The sequence below is a fragment of the Panicum virgatum genome, chromosome 2K, assembly GCF_016808335.1.
Source record: "Panicum virgatum strain AP13 chromosome 2K, P.virgatum_v5, whole genome shotgun sequence".
Classification (NCBI taxonomy): domain Eukaryota; kingdom Viridiplantae; phylum Streptophyta; class Magnoliopsida; order Poales; family Poaceae; genus Panicum; species Panicum virgatum.
The window spans coordinates 67,635,952-67,656,970 of record NC_053137.1 but is presented as its reverse complement, the minus strand read 5'-3'; the positions used below and the strand labels follow the sequence as shown (position 1 = coordinate 67,656,970).

The window sequence follows — 21,019 nt, the reverse complement described above, 5'->3', positions numbered from 1 at the left end:
AAACCTTAGACTAGTCAGCCTGGATGCACAAGTTTTCATAAGAAAATTGCCCGTGAGTTGTAGTTGTCTGCTTGGAAGATGCTCTCCATCCCTCTGGACCATTTGTTGCATGCATGGCGCGCAATTTGTACATACCAAGGATGTAGAAAATGTTATGAGACAAGGATGTGTGTTGATCTACTTGCACCTTTCCTCGCTCCACCATTCACTGCGTGGCAAATGAACGAAAATTCGTAGTCTCTGCTTCTACAACTAACCACAATTTACCGACTGCAACGCACCATTGATGTTCAAATTAAAAGAAGACGAAAAAGAAAGGAACGCGCCAATTGTATGTTGTAGTGTTAAAATCATCACGGAACGGCCACTTAACAGTTCCCAAATAGAATATATAGTAGGCTGGATTATAAAACTAACCACATAGGACTAGGAGGAGCCTCACTTGAATGGTTAGTGAAGGTGACTACACACATTAATTCTTCACGTACGAGGATCGTTAAATAATGTCCTCATCATCATGTTTATCAAATACATCTAGCTGCTGTGATATCAATTTAAAATTTAGTTTATACTAGGTTGTAAATGTATGCCTTGTGGTGTTTATCCATTATATTTCTCTTTATGCACCACTGAGCCACGCGGTCCACCGATGAGCTTGCGACTCTGTCTGAAGCGCGCAGGACCACGAGTCAGTCGGCTCGCAGCCCCTGGCCTGACCTCATGGTGGCGCGTCACAGCGATGACGACCGGCTCCCGCGCGCCCCTACCTTCGTCGTCGCCTTTGCGCGCGCGCTTCCATCAGGGGGCCCACATGTGCCTGCACTGCATGTTCTTCCACGCACGCCACTTCCTCTTTCGCCTTCCTGTCCCGTCCTCCTCTCCTTTTCCTCCCAACTTCCCATCCCCACCGCGGCCGCCAATAAAAACAAGCCGCAGCAGCTGCAGCGACGACGACCCACCCTATCGCTCTAGCTACGGCCGGGCAGGGCAGGTCGACATGCATGCACTTGCACCGCAGCTCTAGCTCAGCTAGCACTCTTATTAGCTAGTGGTGGATTGCTGCGAGCATGGCGGCGTATTCAGCTAGCGGCGGCGGCCGCTCGTCACCGCCACCTGCCGCCGCGGCTCCTCGGGCGGTGGTGGACAACCTGATCGACCTGCGTGAGCGAGCGGAGATGCTACGGAACATGCTGCAGGGGTCGCCCACGCCGCCGGGAACGCCCGCCGACGCCGCTCCAGCTGGGACCAGCGATCTGATAGACGGGATCATGAGCAGCCTGTCGAGCGCGCTGTCGGCAGCCCTCGACACCACCGCCGCCGGCGGCCGTGGACAGGGCCGGAGGAGGAGGAGAGCTGGCGCGGCGACCGGGTCTGGACCGCAGCGCCGGAGCAGCACCACCAGGAGAAGGTGATGAAGAAATTAGTTATTAACCAAAACCCTTACTTACTGTTATAATTAACCGTGCAACTAGCTAGCTGTATGCTAAAAAAGGATATACTATACGATACCATATGCGTGATTATTGCCTTATTATGGCGCCGCTTCCTTTCGCAATTTGGAGAATACCCTATTGTCTAAGTTTAGTAGTGGGGCTTAATTAACTTTATGAGCCAATGATAGGGAGAAACCTAAACTTGCTTTCTTTCTAACAACTTGATTTCAATTGTGTAACTGTTTTATAAAATAAAAAGGTTAATCCAGGTTTTGGTGCTTCTAGCTTACGATAGCTAGCCTCACTTGTATGCTTCTTCCATACTTTATTAAAGTAGTATTCCAATTAAAATCTGGCGTATGATATATATGATGGGTCATCAACCACCTTGTATATATATGTAATAATATGTCATTCATCTACATGTGTATGGCAGATCGCACAGCCCCTTCTTGAGGACAGTCACTACAAAAACTCTCGATGATGGCAACTCATGGAGAAAGTACGGCCAAAAACATATTCAAGACTCACCTAATAACCCAAGGTATATGTGCATGTATTATTGTTAGAAACTTATATATATTTTCTAGTTGATGCAAAGGACGGAGATCGATCGAGACTACCTTCACTAGTACTGTCCAGAGAAAAGATAGTTGGTCGAATAATTGAAGCTTGGCTAGGGGAAGAAATAATGTCTCCTTTTCCTTTTGCCTAGTAGCTTACTGTAGACAAACTAAAGGGGCGCACCAAACACTTGTATATAATAAGTAACTGGTTGTCCAGTGAATTACTGTAGAGAAAGCATTTATGCTAGCCCTCATGTACAACAATTCACTGATAAAAGCATGCACGTGTTGCTTCTACATTTTTTTTTGAAAGACCTGGCATGTTGTCGAGCATTCGTTAATAAGAAGAAGTAGAGTTTACGGTGGCGCCAATTACAACTCCCTTCCCAGGCAGGTTGCTTCTACATATGCGTAGCAAGATTAATTACTACGTACGGTACTAACTAGATTGTATTAGCATCGTATATATATTATCTACCACGCACACAGTTGTCTCGTGATCAATCATATCTGCGTATGCATGTGCAGGAGCTACTACAGGTGCACACACAAGCCAGACCAAGGGTGCAGGGCGACGAGGCAGGTCCAGGCCTCCGATGACAACCCGTCCGAGTTCGTCATCAGCTACTACGGCCAGCACACCTGCCGGGACCCCTCCACGATCCCGCTCGTCATCGAGGCCGCCGCCGCTCCGCCCGACGACTGCGCAAACCTCATCAGCTTCGGGTCGTCGTCCATCACTGCTACTGCTACTACCCTGGGCCTGGGCGGCGCATCCACGCTCGCCGCCGTTGTTCCTCCCCAACAACCCCAAGCCGTTCCTTCGGATCCGACGACGACGACGATGTTCATATCTGGCATGGTCGGGTACAGCTCCTCCTCTCTGCCGGCGGCGCAGCTGCAGGACTACTACCGCTGCGGCAGCGAGGAGGCGCACAGGCACAGCAGTATTAGCTCACCGCCGGCCGCGGTGGGATCAGCTGCAGCTGGAATAATAATGACCTCGTCGGCCACCGTGGGGTCGGCACCGGCCGAGTACTGGCCAGGAGGAGGAGGGACCCTCGGCGACATGGCTTGTGGTGGTGGCCATGGCGCCGCAGGCAGCTTCCCGTCGTCTCCTAGCAGCCTCGGGCTCTTGACGGGCTCGTTTGGATCCTTTGGGGATGACGACATGTTTGGCTTCGATCCCTGACAATGGCTGATGCATGCATGCATGGCTAATGACGCAAGTTTGCAGTTTTGCATGCATGCACTAGTTGCACAACTAAGCTAGCTAGTAGCAGCAGTGTTGATTAATACCTACAATAAAGCAGGCTAGCTCTATTATTCATCGATCGGGTACGGTCTTTGCTTGTGTAAAGCATATGTATTGTAATGCCTCGGTCTGTGTATTTGTACATATATGATGCATGATTATATATGTATGTATGATCCGGAAAATGTAATGGAATAATGTATATATGCTACATACATAATCTGTTCTGTTCAGAAATAATATATGTGATTATTCCAAAACTCCAGAGAAGGGAGGGGGGGGGGGGGGGGGGGGGGGTAGGCCTGCATGGTTTTGGATGCACCAGCCTAGCTATATATCGCACTCCAACTGAGTTAAGTTCACTAGCTACGACTTGTAATTTGTGGCGATTTCTTATGGTCAGAGGGAAAACAATTCTATCATTTGGAATTGAACTGCACAATAATATATATATATATATTCAAGTGACAAGAGATGGACTCAATATATACGTATGTGCAATCTATTATCTTATTATTTGGCCAACAAATGGAACCTCCACGTTCGCTCTCAAAACCTAGAAATTCCCACGTTAATCGGAGAAAAATAGAAAAATAAAAATTACCCACCACTGCCATTACAATAAAAATTAGCCTAAAATACCCTTGTGCCTAATTAAAAATCATTATTATCTTATTATTTGGCCAACAAACGGAGCCTCCACGTTCGCTCTCAAGGCTTAAAAATTCCCATGTTAATCGGAGAAAAATAGAAAAATAAAAATTACCCACCACTGCCATTACGATAAAAATTAGCCTAAAATGCCTCTGTGCCTAATTAAAAATCACTCACCAATGCCATTATAAAAAATTAAATATAAAATACCATTTAATAAAAACTAAACCTAACAACAATCAATCAAAATAGAATGAAAATAAGAATAATTATCTGCATAATATTATTAAAGCTCAACAAATCAAATTATTATTATAGGTAGATCATAGTTGAATTGTTTTAATAAACAATAAGACATAATTTACGATAATGAACATGATGATGTATGGTAAAAAAAATAGTATAACCTTTAAGTAAGGATACAACGACATGCAAGTTTTGAATTTTCAATACTAGCCGCGCAAATGCGCGGGCTATACGCCTAGTTCGGAAGAGGAGGGAATAATATATATTATATTGGTTTCAACCATATATACAATATTAACTTTACTTAAACCGGCCGGGACCCTGTTGATGCATGTTTGTTCAGCATGATATATATGATATAAAAGTGCAAACTTGTTCAGGGCAGCTACAAAAGACAGACTGAGATTATTGCTATCAACAGATGCGTGAATCTAATCCTAAATGGAACTATGCTAACAGCAAAATCTTGGCAACATTCAGAATGTGTGCTGTATTAGCTATGAGCTGCAGCATGTCGTGAACCGACCAATTCAGCAGGATCGGTACACGGTTTTTGTCAGTGTCAGTCCGGTTTGTGGCCTGCCAGCTATCTTTAACGCTTTTTAAGCTAGTTGTATATGGTGCTGTGTAGATCATGCCTGTCACTAGTCGGCCGGGTAACCACTACTATACCCTTTCTGCATCGATGCTTGGTTGGACCGATGGAGATCCACGTAGGCCCCTCGTGACAAGACAAGCTAGAAAAATCTTAATCTTGGCCAAGTTACTGTCAGGCCAACTTCAATATAATATTGCTCACTCTCGTCCACTTCCAAGTCCTGCACTCCAAAGACTTTGACTAGCACATTATATAGTGCATGCGATTGTTTTTAGGGGATCCGACAATATATATGGAAATTAAAATGGCTAGCTCTCAACCACTCGACACATGCATGCATGCATGCTTTGAGGTTGAGCCAAAAAAAATCTCATGAAAAGAAAGCCTAGTTTTTCTTTTTCTTTTTTCTTCCGAGCAACCAAGGGAGAAAGGAACCCAACTGAAATCACTTTACGCACTGAAAAGAGGGCAAATATTATGTATACCCTATATAATATAACCAATGATTTGTCCAGCATGCGTGTAACACAGCACATATGTATAGCTGCATGGAGGCAAGTAAAGCTAACATAATACAGTTCATGCCACAAATTAATTAAAAGGTATAAATTAATTTCTTTCTGGATGATGTTCTAAAAAAGGTATAAATTTATTTCTTTCTGGAGTTCTAAGCTAGCCACATCAAAGGTAGAGTATATATATGATGTCATAAGAATACAATTGAGTCGTTGTCATTGGTGGTGACTTGAATTAGACCTTGGTTAGTTTGCACGATTAGTCGACCGATTAGGAAATTGCAGTCCAACAACTGCAGAAAACTGAGTTTAGATCGTAGAGGCTCTGCAGGTCAGTGGTTAATTACTCTACGCTTTGAGGTCGACAATGCAGATTGCTGTCGCGCGCGCTGATTTAACTTGGATTTGTTGATCAATTCAAACAACGAGTGAAGGCAGCACGTGCATTGATGGACCCTACGACAGATCACTTCGGTTGGATCTCAGTAATCTATGCAGATCTCGAACGATTAAAAAACAAGCTCATTCTCTAGGTGATAAGCATCGATCAGAGAAAACCAAAGAAAACTTCATGCCGAAGTCCGTGGTCATCTCAAGTTCTTCCGGCCCCAAGTCAGTTTGCATCCAAGCAATATATTTAATTTATTGCCATGTGAGAACTTTACAACTGTTAATGTAAAAGTATATAGTGCTTTTTCGCTTGGCGTACTCTGCTTACTAAAAGGACGTCTCGCTCCTAGAGCTTTCCACTGAAGACTCTAAAGAGATAAGCTTTTTCGGTTAAAAGTTTCTGAAGATGTGTGTAAACAGTACATTCTCTAAACCTTGTACACATACATATATAGTGCACTGCTGAGTACCTCAAGTGTTCACTCTACCTTTTTCTTTGTACCCTTTTATTTGAGTGTGCTCAACTATTCATCATCAATTCTAAACTTACCAGACACTCTCCCAAGTGCGTCTGTTTCTTAATTAAGTTGAAGGCTTAGATTGTTCTGCATGCAATAATTGCCATGGACTTTACAATCGAGCAATGCTAATCTGCTGTAGTGTCTTTAATTTGTTAACGTCCTTTGAGTGAACCCACAAACGACGACAGGTGCTTTTTAGGTCGATAGTTCTTACGTGCGGATGAAAACCACCTGCCACGCAAGTAAAATCTCCCTCCCGTCTGAGTGTTGGTAGATTTGATTCTTTTCACTTCACCAACTAACTCCATCAGAGAACACTGGAAAAGCTAACCCCGGCGGCATCGCAATTAATAATTCCGAGCTTTGATAGGTATGGACGGCCTACCAACTTGTTCTTTTCATCTTTTTGGACGTGCACATACAACTGAATTCTCAACTGATAGCACTGTGGAGATACCAAGTGGGGCACATGATCTACCAATTTCCATGTATCTATCTTTCCTTCAGTAACGTTCACGCTACTTTCAGGGGCGTTTTTGGCAGGGGGTCTATTTGAAAACGAAATCAAAATAATTCCTGAAACAACCCGGCCGGTCTAGAAAAAAACTACATATAGTTATAGATCCATTCCAAATTTCAGCTCGATCACAACACATGTATGGCCTGAGCTTTTGTCGTCGATCGCTCACTTGTCGCTGTGCAGAATACGCCAGCCGAAAACGCACTATGAACTTTACAAGAAGTTTTTTTAGATCAAATCAACGCAATGAAAAGTTAAAACGGGCCCAATTCGCCGTGAATTGAATTGAGATCAGTTGGGCCTGACTGATTCTTCCCGATTCGGCACATCTTCATCTCTGGAGGTCCATTTAGGCCCACCCGCAGCGGCAAAACTGAACAGGCCCGTCTCCTCTCCTCTGTCTTCTTCATCCCTCACCTCTCACCTGCCGCCGTCGAAAGCGAGTCCGCCGACGACGCGCCGAGGGTGAAGCGAGATTAGCGGCGGCGATGGCTCTCCCGGCGTCGAGCTCCGGCCTCTTCCGCTTCCTCTCGCCCCGCAGCCGCCCCCAGTCCACCGACATCGTCGCTGCCGCCACATGGGGAGTCTTCGCGGGCACCGCCGGCCTCTACCTCGTCCAGGTCAGGATCCTATCTCGGATCCGCCCCCCACTTTCAGCGGTTTGACCGTAGCTTGGTATTAGGCTCGCATCTATTGCTTTGTGCGTCGATTCGTCCGCTGCGTCGGCGTTAGGGTTTGATTGTTTTGGATCCGATCTGCGAGGCTTGTCAGTTTGTGTGCTCGTTATTTTCGGACTGGATCTGTGGAGGTTAGATCCGTGGCCTGAGGTCGGATCAACGATTGATCGATCGGTCTATTGTGGTTGTGAGGGAAGGGGACTTGCTCTCGATAGTGCTTATCGCCTAGTCAGACTTGCTCTCTGGATCTAATTAGATGAACAGCCAATGGGTTTGTGATGACCTAGGCTGTGAGTTTATCTATGGAATTGCTATGTCAAATATGTCTTAGGAATCAGAAAATGTTGCAATAAATAAGCTCTGCCAAATGTTGAAGTAGACGCACATAAAGTTGATGGTACATACATCATTATCAATGCCATCATAATATTTGCTAGGATATAATAGATGCTAGTTTAGTGAACAGCACAATTTTCTACTTACTGCTTGGTAGTTGGTACAGATTCAACATAATTCCTTCTGACTAATGGTTCATGCCACTTGAAATTTGAAACACATGTCAATATAAATGTTTAGTTAACCTATGTGATCATATGGCGGCACCATTTTGCTTTCACCAGATCCAATTATTTTCAGTGCTGCCTTGATTTGCGCAACCCTTTTTGGTTCTTTTGTTAGCCAAGCTATTTCTTATACCAATGCTCCTGTCTGAGGAGCTTCTGTAAGCATCGAGGGTTTATGAACAGCTACACTGTATTTGGTGCGATAAGAATGTTCTTATTGAATAAAAAAGTTTCATCAACTCAATTAATCGTAGGAGCATTGTTATTCTTTTTTTTAGTTGTCTGTTTGGTCATTCAGATGAAGAGTTCATGGTTTACCTCTGATTATTGTACATGATTCCCTGTACCTATGTTCTGATAGTTCTGATGTTTGTGTCTGCTCAGATGCTAAATCTGTCCAAAATTGCCTAAAAGTGTACTAGTAGGTCTCAAGTCTCACCAACAGATCATCTGTACTCCTGATAGTACGTTTTGTCTTATGGTGTTCAACTGTTCATAGATCATTTGAGGCTGTAATGACGATAGCAACGGAACTGAATTGTTGTGGCGTTTCCTCTGGCTTATGCCTTCAGCTAGTGCATTCCTCCATTTGGTGATTTAACTCTATTCCTCTCACCCTAGTGGCTGGGAGGCTGCGCCTTCAACGTGACTTGCAACTAGGAATTTGCTGAGCACATGTGATCTGCTCACTCTATTTGACTCACTAATGAGAGGATGACTCTGTTATGTTACTTAAAAAGGCAGTGTTTTTCTCCTTTTGGTGATCTAACTCTTCCGCTGACTTGATTCGTTAGTAAGAGGATGTGCAATGTTTTGATAACTTGTGTTTGGTTATAGGCCTTAGTTTCCTTTGTTGATGTCTGTTCTTGTGCCTGTTTCTCATCTTGTGCCTCTTTCACTGAGATCCTGAACCTTTTTTTTTGGACCTCTTTTGCAGCCATTTGACTGGATTAAGAAAACTTTCTTCGAGAAACCAAAACCAGAGGCATGATTCTCCAGGCATAAAAGGCAGCAACAAATACACCACTTTTGTCCGGCATGATTTCTGAGTGAAGAAAACTTGGATAACTCAGCAAATAATATGAGATCCCCTCATGTTTCCTTGTTTGATTTTGTTCAGATGTAGGATTTCCTCTTGCATGTAATTCTCATGAGGGGAGTGAATATTATTGATATGATTTTGATGTTTAAAAAATAATATTTTGTCCCAGATTCATGTTTTGAAACTCGTGGACCCATATTGTTGCTTCCGCAGGCCGTGTATATCGATCCACCAATATCTAGCTAATTGATATTGGATTACGATGTCATTTTCTTGTCATTATTGTCCTAAGATCTGTCACAAAATGTAAGGATAGCAACCTATGTTGCTTTCCGTTTTCACGTCATTTCCAGCGTTCATTAGCACCATTACATGTGTATGATATGTGACAGATGTACATGGAGCGTCGGTCTCGAGTCCCTGGCCATCAGCTTAGTCGGAGATGGTTAATTTTCCTTCTTTGTTACTAGCTTTGATTTGATTTGATGGCAGTGTGGAGTTGTGAAGTTAACGGAGGCAAACTACTCGCATGGTTTGGCAGTCTAGTTTGGATCGGTAGCGCAGGTGGCTGCATGTTGCCTGCGTTGCTGGTTACCGGCGAGCGGCGGCATCCAAAGCATCAAGTGTACAGTACAGTCGAGCTCGGGGCAACTCGATGCCGACGGTCGTGATGTCGATTGGCGGTTGACCCCGAGGAGCGCTCCAAGCGGGGGAACGTAAAGGCGCCCGGTCCCCGAAACCCCACGCAAGTGGCGTCCTATCTATCCTCGCCTTCGCCGCGGTCACCGTCTTGCTTCCCCGGATCAACACCAGGCAGGCAGGAGGCCTCTGCACTCTGCAGCTGGGCTGCCTTCCTGCATTGGAAGCGTTCCAACCCCTACGGCTTTTGGCGCCACGTCTCCCCCCTCGACGCGACCTCTAGATCCGTCGATCTCACTGCACCATTCCCGATCGCCACTGCTCCGGCCGGTCAAAAATCAAACTCCCTCCTCCTTGGTGCACGGGGCAGGTTCCTTCGTTCGTCGTTGCATTGCGCCCCGGGGCCCGGGCTCCCTCCCGCAAAAGCCTCGCATCGCCTTTTCTTGTCCTCAAGCCACCCAAATCGCACGGAAAGGGTGCGCCCGCCCCTCATCGGATCCATCGCGCTCTTCATCTCGCTCGCGCAGAACCCATTTGATCTTCTCCCTCCTTCAGATCATCTCAACTTCTTGGCCCATCGATCGGCAATGGGGACGTGGCTGCGGCCGCCGGCCTGGTGCTGCGCGCTGCTGGCGCTGGCGCTCCTGCTGGGGGACCCCGCGGCGGCGCGGTTCGTCGTCGAGAAGAACAGCCTGCGGGTCACCTCCCCCGCCGCGCTCCGGGGCGTCTACGAGTGCGCCATCGGCAACTTCGGCATGCCGCAGTACGGGGGCACCATGCACGGCGTCGTCGTCTACCCAAAGGCCAACGCCAAGGCCTGCAAGCCCTTCGCCGACTTCGACCTCTCCTTCAACCCCAAGTCCGGCGGCCTGCCCGTCTTCCTGCTCGTCGATCGCGGAGGTCAGCTTCCTCTTCCGTTCTTCGAATCTACCATTCTACCTTGAGGAAAGATTTCCTTTCTTCTTCTCACCCCCCCCCCCCCCCCCCCCCCCCCTTCTGCTTGGCACTTTAGAAATGATCTACGGTGATTTCTTTGTTAATTTATTGCGTGTGCTTTCTCATTTCATTTGTCCTCGCCGGCAATTAGCGCATACTAGCTAGCACAGCATGAATAATTTAAGATACTGTAATGCACGTGTTAATTAATTTTCTATGCTTCGGAACCTGCAAGTCTTTCTACTTCCTAGGTAAGTGTCGATTTGGTCTGAACTCATGTCCTTGAGGCACACAGATTTTTGTCAGGACATTAAAAAGATCTTTGTCAGACGATGGGTTTTCAATAGTTTTCACATTCTTTAGTTGTGGAAACGTATGGGTTTTGAATCCTTCCATTCATGTGTCAACTGGTACAACTTGCATTATTATTCACAACGGAATCCGGTCCCATTCAGGGTCAGGGCACCTAAATCTATCTCTAATCCTTTAGGTGGTGAAGAGTTCACTTAATGTGCTTGGATGGGTTTCTCGTCCAGAAAAAAAAAATGCAAGGGGTCATTGAAATTTTGGGCAACTAATCTGTTTGGAGAAAGATTTAGGTACACTTATGGAGTTGTTGTGCTTGTGCCTTGAGTGAGTCTGGAGGTCTAGATTGGGGCAACTAATCTGTTTGGAGAAAGATTTGGGTACATTCTGTAGCTTTAAAAAAGACGGGCCTCCTTTCAAAAAAAGAAAGAGGGGCCTAGTCTGAAGATTAAGTTAGAATTCACACTTCTTGCACAGTAACTGTTCGTTATTTATTGTTTCCCAAGGAATAACACTACCAGTATCGGGTTGTGCTATGAAAATATACCATCACTACATTTGGATTTTGGGTTTCATAAACTTCATCTTTTCTGATGTGCAGATTGCTACTTCACAACCAAGGGATGGAATGCACAAAATGCTGGAGCTGCAACAGTTCTTGTTGCTGACGATAAAGTGGAGCCTTTGATCACAATGGACTCTCCGGAATCTAGTGGTACAGAGCACATGGAGAACATCACTATTCCTTCAGCACTTGTGACAAAGAGATTTGGCGATGACCTCAGGAAAGCGCTGCAAAATGGAGATATGGTTAATGTCCTTCTGGACTGGAGAGAATCCTTGCCCCATCCCGATGAACGTGTGGAGTATGAATTGTGGACAAACAGCAATGATGAATGTGGTGCTAAATGTGACATGCAAATGAACTTCGTAAGGAGTTTCAGAGGAATAGCTCAAGCCCTTGAGAAGAGAGGCTACACCCAGTTCACCCCTCATTATATTACATGGTATTGTCCAGAAGCTTTTGTCCTGAGCAAACAGTGCAAATCGCAGTGTATCAACCATGGGAGATACTGTGCACCAGATCCAGAGCAGGATTTCAGCATTGGATATGACGGCAAAGATGTTGTGCTTCAGAACCTGATTCAAATTTGTGTGTTCAAAGTTGCCAATGAAAGTCGCAAGCCGTGGATGTGGTGGGATTATGTGCACGACTTTGCTGTTAGGTGCCCAATGAAGGATAAGAAATACACACGTGAATGTGCTAATGATGTTATCAAGTCACTTGGTGGGTCTTGTTAACTTTATCCACAAGAGTTTGTTGCTGTTACATTGATGGTTGCTTAATTATACGGAAAATGAACCATCTGCCTTTTTTACAGGATTGGAATTTGAGAAAATCAACAAGTGTATTGGAGATCCTGAAGCCGACAAAGAAAATCCAGTCCTTAAAGCAGAACAGGATGCTCAAGTAAGATAAACCATATTACTTTATTATGTATTGATATATATCTATGTGTTTTTCATTAGTTTATAGTTGGCTAACCTTTACGCTTTATATCCTTCAGATTGGTCATGGTTCTCGCGGCGATGTCACTATACTGCCTACCCTTGTCGTTAATAATAGACAATACAGAGGTATGGCTAGTATCATCATGTACAATTTTCTTATATAGCCCATACGCTTTTATGAAACTTTTGAACTTACCTGTAGGTAAGCTAGAAAAAAGTTCTGTGCTAAAAGCAGTATGCTCGGGGTTTGAGGAGACAACTGAACCTGATATCTGTTTGCGCGAAGGTTTGTGAATTTTTACCATTTCGTTAAAGAACTGTCCCTGAAATCCTGGACTTCTTCTAATGCTGCATTCCCTTTTTGTGGGGTGGGTTTCTTTTGTAGATATTGAGACAAATGAATGTTTGGAGCACAATGGAGGTTGCTGGTTAGACAAGGCTACCAATGTTTCTGCATGCAAGGTACATTTTTACTGGGGAAAATATGTTACTTGTTACCTTATTCAAACTGCTCATGTATGAGTACACATATCTAATCTATTGAGTTTTATAAATCTAGGATACCTTCCGTGGTCGTGTTTGCGAATGCCCTGTTGTCAATGGCGTAAAGTTTGTTGGTGATGGGTACACCCACTGTGAAGGTATACTCTCACATTTTGTTTCTTCAAGTTCTGTTGGCACCATGTGTTCCACAAAGTCTATGTTCTGATCTACATCTTTTTTCCAATTATGTTAATGGGCTTGCCTTTGGCAGCTTCCGGCCTTGGTAGGTGCCAAATCAATAATGGGGGCTGCTGGAAGGAGACTAGGAACGGAAAGACTGTCTCAGCCTGCTCAGTAAGATAACCTCTTCTAGAGTCCTTGTTTCCAGTTTTGCTTGTGGCTGCTGTTTGAAACACGAAACTAATTCCGGAACTGTACAGAATGAAGAAGCTAAAGGCTGCAAATGTCCAACAGGTTTCAAGGGTGATGGAGTGAACAGTTGCGAAGGTACTACTTTAGAGGGGGGGGAGTTGCCTGGCAACCCTGTGTGTGGTTTTCCATGTTAACATAACAAGCTCGTTTGTTGCTATAGGTTTGCATAATTTATATTGCAAGGCTAGTGAGCTTCTTTTTTTTTAAAAAAAAAAGAATAATATCTTGCAACTCACTAAACTGGTAGTTGTGCTTGTGCCTATAGAAATTCCCTCCAACAAAGCACTATCAAACACAATGATGGCTCCCAGTTTGCAATAATTTAAGGTTCTTGATTCCTTATGCAATATCTTTCTGCTTGCATTTGCAGATGTCGATGAATGCAAGGAGAACCTTTTCTGCAAGTGCAAGAATTGCGCTTGTGAGAATACATGGGGAAGCTACGAGTGCAGCTGTGGCGGCAGCAATATGCTGTACATCAGAGAACATGATACTTGTATCAGTGAGTCATCTAGCCTGAAACCTTTTTGGAACTTATGGTGCGGTTATCTGCGCATCTGTAGTCTGGACCTAAACACCCTCAAAGTTGATAGGCAATCTGCTTCCAACAGTAGTAATGTGAAGCTATTTTTTGGCCTTAATGCTGCAGGCAAACATTCTACCTCGTCAATAGGCTGGGGCTTCCTATGGGTTATTTTCTTTGGTCTTGCCTTGGCTGGAGCAGGAGCGTATGCCGTGTACAAATATAGGCTACGGGTAAAACAACTCCCCAGTCTTTCAGTTTACTACCCCTGCGATCTTTTGTAGAGAAGAGATTGTGAATTCAACATATATATAACTTTCCTATGATGCCACTTCAGAGCTACATGGATTCGGAGATCCGCGCAATCATGGCTCAGTACATGCCCCTAGAGAGCCAAGAAATGCCGAACCAACACCGCCCAGTGGAGCACGTAGACATCTGAAACAGCAGAGCTTATATGAAGGAAGCATAAGGGCTAACAACATCGCATGGGTGGTGGTCGTCCACCTCTACAGAGAAGTCGGCTCGGAGCTGCCCTTTCTGTGCAGGATATTGATTGATTCTCCATATAGCCTGTGATTCTGGAAGGCAGAACGCTTTGTTTTTTTTTCCCCTCCTGAAGATTACAGTTAAGGAGCAGATTAGGTTCTCTCACTGCAGTTTAGAATTAATTCATTGCTAGTCGCCTCTCTTTTGCATTCCACAGTAAATGTTGCCATTCTGTAAATACTATCATTCAGACTTGGGACATATAAACAGTAGTGTGTTTGTTTGATCGCCTGAATAAAAGTAAAAGACCCAGAAATAGCACATGATCCTTCTACTAGAAGTAGTGTTCGCAGAAGGTATCTGCAGCCTTTTAATCTCTGCAGCTCCATTTTGTCACCGGTCCGGGTGAGATTTGCTGGGTCTTTAGGGATCACCTCACCGCATGTCCATGAAGAGAGTGATCTACGGCCCTGATACTGACAGGATAAACATACAGGCTGGCCAATGTGACAAGGGCCATGATGCGTGTTGTCTGAAATGATACGCGGGCAGGCAGCGGCATGATGCTCACTCGATTAGAGAGAGCTCCAGTGGTTTCAACAGAGTCGCATATGTTCCCTGGCGGGGGGTGCCGTCGCAATTTTTTTTAGAGGAAGATAGGGATTTATACATCATTGATAGCAATGTTTACATCCAGAAATTCGGGAGGTGAAGTCAACCATACATGCCGACCATCCTTAAAAGTACAAGCTACCTTAGCTAGATTATGAGCCTCCATGTTAGCATCCCTATCTTCATGTGCAAACTGCACGTGATCAAAAACTTTTGCTCTTTCTTGAATGTCTCTAAGGATTATCATATAGGAGCATCTCGAATTCTCCATGATATTCTTGATCACGTTGAGGCAATCTGAAGCCACTTTTACCTTGCGTATACCACAGTCTTCAGCAAGGGCAAGAGCTTCAGCACATGCAATTGCTTCTAGAGTTTCAGCATCATTTACCAGTGGACATACCAACACACTAGCTGCTATAAAGCTCCCCTGATCATTTCGGCACACCACACCAACTGCTCCTTTGGCACTTGTTCGACTAAGAGATGCATCAACATTCAGCTTGTGCGACCCTCTTTCTAGCAGAATCCATCTACAAACTCTTGTATTCTGGTACCGTTTTTTGCCTTTCTCATAATAAATTTCATTGGCCATTTGAAAATCATTGATAATTCAATTGACAATCATAATAGTTGCCAAAGAACTCTGAAAATTTCCTTGTATAGCTTTCCTTTTTGCAACTGGGCCGCCAGGCGGCAGATAAGCCGAATCTGGCCCAGCCAACCTTTGAGATGTTCCCACCGCCCGTTTTGCATTTGCATTGACTGGTGTCTACCTCGTCGCACTGTGGCAGCCGCAGCTTGTTGGGTGTACGTACGTATACATACTACCACGTGCCACTAGAAGTACGTGTCCAAGCAATCAGATCGGTTCGGCGGCCATGATATGATAGAGATGGCCATCCATCGGTTGTAGTAGCTGCTGTATGCTTGGGATTACGACATGCTAGCTCGCTCCACGTACGCACCATTAATCACTCTCTTTGGTTGGTTGTGGCTGGTGGCTGGTGCTGATTGGTTGTGAGAGAAAAGTACTGCCGGCTGGCTGTTGGCTGATGGCTGGTGCAGGAGAAAAATACTGTTGGCTGGTTGCAGCGAACAGAGAATTTGATTCGTTTTACGGGTCAGGTACTTTTTCAGATTTCACGCAATCTCGATCGATCGCACCATGTCTACGGGTCAGGTACTTTTTCAGATTTCACGCAATCTCAATCGATCGCACCATGTCTGCGATCAAAGGTTGGATTAGATTGGATTGGATTGCCAATGAGCCTATCGTCTTCGCAAATCCACATCACGATGTAGATTTACCAACAACCTCTGGTTAATTAGCTACTCAATAGTGGCGCGCACTTCCCGTGCAACGCACCAGCTAGCAGTGTCCTCGGCTGCTTCGTTGCTGCTACACAACTATTATACAGGTATGTTTGTTTGACCTGCAGTTTTAAACTTTTTTAAGAAAAAAAAGCTGATGTTGGTTTTTTTCTGAAAATTCAGGAGTAGCTTTTGCAAGATGTGTTTACTTTTTCTGAGCTTAAAAATGATATGAAAAACTTTTTTTACCATATTTGAAGTCAAACGAACAATTAGAATTCAGAACAAACTCAAAGTGAAAAATGGCATTCTTTTTAGGTACTTGCCTTGCTTGTAGTGTTTCGCTTATTTAGCGCTTCTCCTACATGCCCTCACACGGCCATGACGACCTAGGTTTGCTGGATCCCATCGGATTCTTAGAATCATGCTTCTAGAATCTTGGTGGGATCCAAACACACCTAGATTTCAAGGCACAAAAATAGAATCCGATCTGAAATTGAATTAGAGTGTGTTTGGCAAAGCTCCTAGAGCTGATTCTTCACTTAATCCAATAGAAGCTCTGCCAAACGATTTTTTCAAAGTGAAGTGATTCGTTGCTGATTGTGTGAAGCGATGTACATGGAGAATGAACTAAGAGGCTGTGATCGGAAAAACTAGCTTCTCCCGATATCGTGAAGTGATTCAATCACTTTCAATTACAGAACCACTTCTCTTGCTCCCATAAAGAATCGGAAATCATATAGAGCTCTACCAACCAACCTCTTATGAGAATCTAGAATGTGGATTGTCATAATCCGAATAGATCTAATAAACGGCCGCCTAGCCAGTGTAGTATCTTCAACGGCGTCATCATTATTCCTCGCCGTCCCGTCGCTTCCAGGCGGGGGCGGAGACCCGTGCGGCCGGAGCGAGCCGTCACTGTCGGCGACGGAGACCCATGCCGGGGGGGGGGGGGGGGGGCTTGATGCACGTAAACCCTGCTGCTCGTCGTGGCTGCCACTACTACCAGCTACCACCTGCGGCGCTCGGTCGGCCGGCTTTCTACCGAGACCCGACGGCGACCGCTTCTCCGGCGGATCGCGCGCGTGGCGTGACGGCAGCCGTGTCGTAGGGGCTGATCGAGGCAGCAGCTTCACGCCGAGGGAGGCTTCCGCCCCCCGGCCGGTTGCGGCGTCCACGTCGTCGCCGACGAGGGTATCGTGGCGAGCCACACCCACCCCGCGCCGACGGCGACCGCCACTAGTCACCGCACCCGGTCGTGAGACTCCACCCACCCCGCCCGCCACAGCAGCTAGCCTTGTTCGTGTTCTTCTTCCTCAATACGAGTTTGGGAATCCATTCGTTCGGATTCTGGACACAGCTACAAAGACGCGACGAAGACAAAGAGGCAATACAGAAGGCATGTTAAACCATAGAGGTCTTGTTCATGCAATTATTTGTCAATTATGAATGGAGGTTTAATAATAAAATTGTGTAGGGAAATGGGGTAGGCTACGCTAGCATCACTACCGCATATACCCAAGATACTTGCGAGTAGAAGATCATAGATCGTTACCACTAGACGCGCAGCGCAGCGGAAGAAGTCGCGCGTCGATGTAGAGGAAGTAGTCGATCACGTCCCACGAACCGAGCTCCTCGTACTTGATCCCAACAGCCGATCAGCGCAGCAGTCGCAGCAGCGCCTCCACGGAGTCCACACGTACGGGGATGAAACGCCGGGCGTCGATGTGCTAGCACCGCACGCACGGCAAGGGCGGCGGCCGAGAGGGAGAGGGAGGGCGGCGGCTAGGAGGTGGTGCGGCTCTCGGGGTTGTCGCCTCCCTAGCCCCTCCCTCGTATATATAGGGAGTACTAATGAGCTTCTATCTCATAGGCCTATTAGTAACCCTAATCCCTCTTGGATCAATATCCTCTTGGGCCTTTAAATCGTATTGTGATGATGGGCTCTTGGACATATCACCGACCAACAGATTGGTCCTCAATAAACATCTTCATCGAACTTTTAGATTGGTTGTGTCGTCTTTTGTTTAGTTTTATCATTGTGTTCGCACATGAATAAGCTGCAAGCTTTGTAATAAATGTCCGTAGTCTGTTTTAAAGTCAAGGCCGGGTACTCTTTTCTGTTATTAAAAAAATACGAGTTTGGGAGCCTGGCGTGGCAGCGCGGCCTGGACACGCACGCTGCGGCTGCTGCCTGCGACACCGGGGGGAGTGGGGTCAGAGGCAGAGCCCAGCCCCCCCGGCGGATCGGACGGCTCCGATGGCGCCGGCGCGGGCATTCAAGGCCTGCCTGCCGTGCCGCTGCCGCGCCTGGCATTCCGCATTCCCCTCCCCCCCTCCTCGCGTCGCATTTGCTGCGTCGGCGTCCAGTCCAGGCTCCAGGATTGCGCTGCTGCTGCCGCCTGCGCATTCACATGCATGCCCGCAAAATTTCTTCGGGTCTCTTTAGTTAGCGAAAAATTTGTGAAAAAATTGCTATAACACGTTTTGGTTTTATTTGATAATTATTATTTAATTATGGAGTAATTAGTCTCAAAAAAATTCGTTTCGTCATTTATAATCAAACTGTGCAATTAGTTATATTTTTTAATTATATTTAATACTCCATGCATGTATGGTAAGATTCGATGTGAGGTATCGTAAAATTCGATGTGATGTACGTCATTTTTTTCCAACAGTTACAGAATTTCTTTCTGCGACCTCGGCACCGTAGTGTAGTACAGTACTACTTGGTACTACCACCTTTCTAGTTTCTTTAATGAAAATGCCATGACGGTGGTACAGGCCCGGGCCGCCCGGCAGGCGTACAGCAAAAGTAGCACGCGGTGCGGGTGCGTTTGCACGGCACGGTCACCTTACCTGCAGTTCAGGCAGTCGTCGTGCTCGTATAGGGGTGTGGGTGTGGGAGCAACGAGGGTTTCATTTACCGATCAGACCGGTCAAACTGTCGGGTCCGGTACCGGTATACCGGTCCGATTTGGCCGGAAACCGGTCGGTACCGGTGGAATTTAAATTTGAATTCAAAATTCGCAGTTCAACTGGTTCGTACCGGTATACCGGCCGGTTAGACCGGTATACCGGTGATTTGAAGAGACATTCCGACGGCTAAAGAATACTGGTATACCGGCCGGTTTGGCCGGTATACCGGTGATTTAAAAAAAATTCCGACGGTTACAAAATAGATCCCCGGTGTGAAATAAAAAGAAATTTCGGCATGAGCTATGTAAATATTAATATAAATGACAACACCAAAACAACAATTTATAATTATGCATACAAATACAATAGTAATAAGCGTGCATACAAATACGGAGTCATACACTTATGCACATGAAATAAAAGTTCAACGTATGAATGAGAAGACCCCCATTTGTGATGCGGTTTGGTATTCGGCGGTGAACATCAAAGCGATACCTCGCACTTTAAGCAGGTCAGCCTTATAGTGGTGCCAAGTTTGGCCCGTCCACGCCGATGTTGTCTGCCATTCCAGAACTAACATAGTGTAAAAATGAGGGTCTTCTCATTCGTACACCCATCTCGTCGGTGGCTGCATACCCGATGTCAGGAATGGGGTAGTGAAAAGAGTGCCTGAAATCGCTGTAGGAGGAAGAAGAGTACTATGGAGTGTCGTTGTCTGTCGGTCCACCTGTTCTCCTCTGCGATTGCGGTGCTCCATGGTCGGTAACATCCTCTGCATAACATTCCCCATCGTCGAACCACTACCCCCCTCCACGCTCATATGAACCTCCTCTCTGTTCCACCCCCGGTCGGAACTCTGCTTCCGATCTCGATAGATCCATGGCACGCTGCACCTGAGCCTCCTCATCTTCTTCATCACCGGGATAGTTTCCCTCCGCTGCAGCCTTCTCCCGTCTCAACCTCTCTCGGGCCCGGTCAGCAGTTGCCTTCTTTGCCCTATCCAACTCGCGCTGAAAGAAGTCCCGCACATCAGGTGGCACATTCCTGCAATGGACCACCTCTGCCCCACGCCCAGCCAAATGTTGTTTCAATCTAGGCGCATCACCACCTCTTTTCTGCGTACGACAATAGTTGCATTGCCATCCGGGATAAAGATTTTCACCGTGTTCCCATACAACATCTCTCCCTGCCATTGTCTATCTGCATACATGGACAACAAAGACATATCATCTAATATTTTAACTCCTAATTCATAGTGTCAAAAATCATCTAATACACCTAAATCAAATCTACCTAAAACCTACTACATAGTGCAAAAAATCATCTAATACAAATAAATCTTACCTACAATCTAAATACACCTAAGTCATACACCTAAATCCTAAAATAAATCATCTAATACTCTAAATCATAGGGAAAAAAAACTTACCTGGCCGTGGCTTACCGCCGCTCGTGGGCGGTTTACCGCCTCTCCGGGCCGGTAAACCGACCTCCCCAAGTGGCTAACCGGTAGGGACCGGTAGATCTGCTACCGGTCCGGCTTACCGGTGTATCTGACCAGCTAGCCGAGCTCCGCGGGCGGCTGGCCGGGGTCGGGCGGCGGACAGGAGCGACTGAGGGGGGAGCGGACTGGGGGGGCACGAGTGAGGCTGCGAGATACTGGGGGAGGTTAACTGGCCGCTGCCACGCGATGGGCCTTAATGGGCCGTCGGTTTTTGTCTTTTTCTTTTTTGATTTAACTTCTAAATTTCGCAAGCTATACTAAATGAACGATTTTTTGAGAAAATTTGACACCATTAGATTCGTCGCACCTTGAAGTATTTTTAGGATTTTTTTTGAAAATGTTTCATTTTTTTAAATTCAAATTTGAATTT

General features: G+C 45.8%; 2 protein-coding genes across 2 annotated transcripts; both read left to right on the top strand.

Annotated features, from left to right (window-relative positions):
- The first annotated feature begins 889 nt into the window (after positions 1 to 889).
- Positions 890 to 3,329, top strand: LOC120694861 (WRKY transcription factor WRKY76-like). Its single transcript, XM_039978167.1, has 3 exons — positions 890 to 1,408; positions 1,870 to 1,977; positions 2,528 to 3,329. The coding sequence occupies exons 1-3, from the start codon at positions 1,068 to 1,070 to the stop codon at positions 3,189 to 3,191; spliced, it is 1,113 nt and encodes a 370-aa protein (XP_039834101.1). The 5' UTR covers positions 890 to 1,067; the 3' UTR covers positions 3,192 to 3,329.
- Positions 3,330 to 9,808: 6,479 nt separating this feature from the next.
- Positions 9,809 to 14,621, top strand: LOC120694860 (vacuolar-sorting receptor 1-like). Its single transcript, XM_039978165.1, has 12 exons — positions 9,809 to 10,519; positions 11,463 to 12,149; positions 12,244 to 12,332; positions 12,430 to 12,499; positions 12,576 to 12,659; positions 12,759 to 12,835; positions 12,933 to 13,014; positions 13,128 to 13,210; positions 13,297 to 13,363; positions 13,659 to 13,790; positions 13,938 to 14,044; positions 14,149 to 14,621. The coding sequence occupies exons 1-12, from the start codon at positions 10,207 to 10,209 to the stop codon at positions 14,251 to 14,253; spliced, it is 1,896 nt and encodes a 631-aa protein (XP_039834099.1). The 5' UTR covers positions 9,809 to 10,206; the 3' UTR covers positions 14,254 to 14,621.
- Positions 14,622 to 21,019: the final 6,398 nt, after the last annotated feature.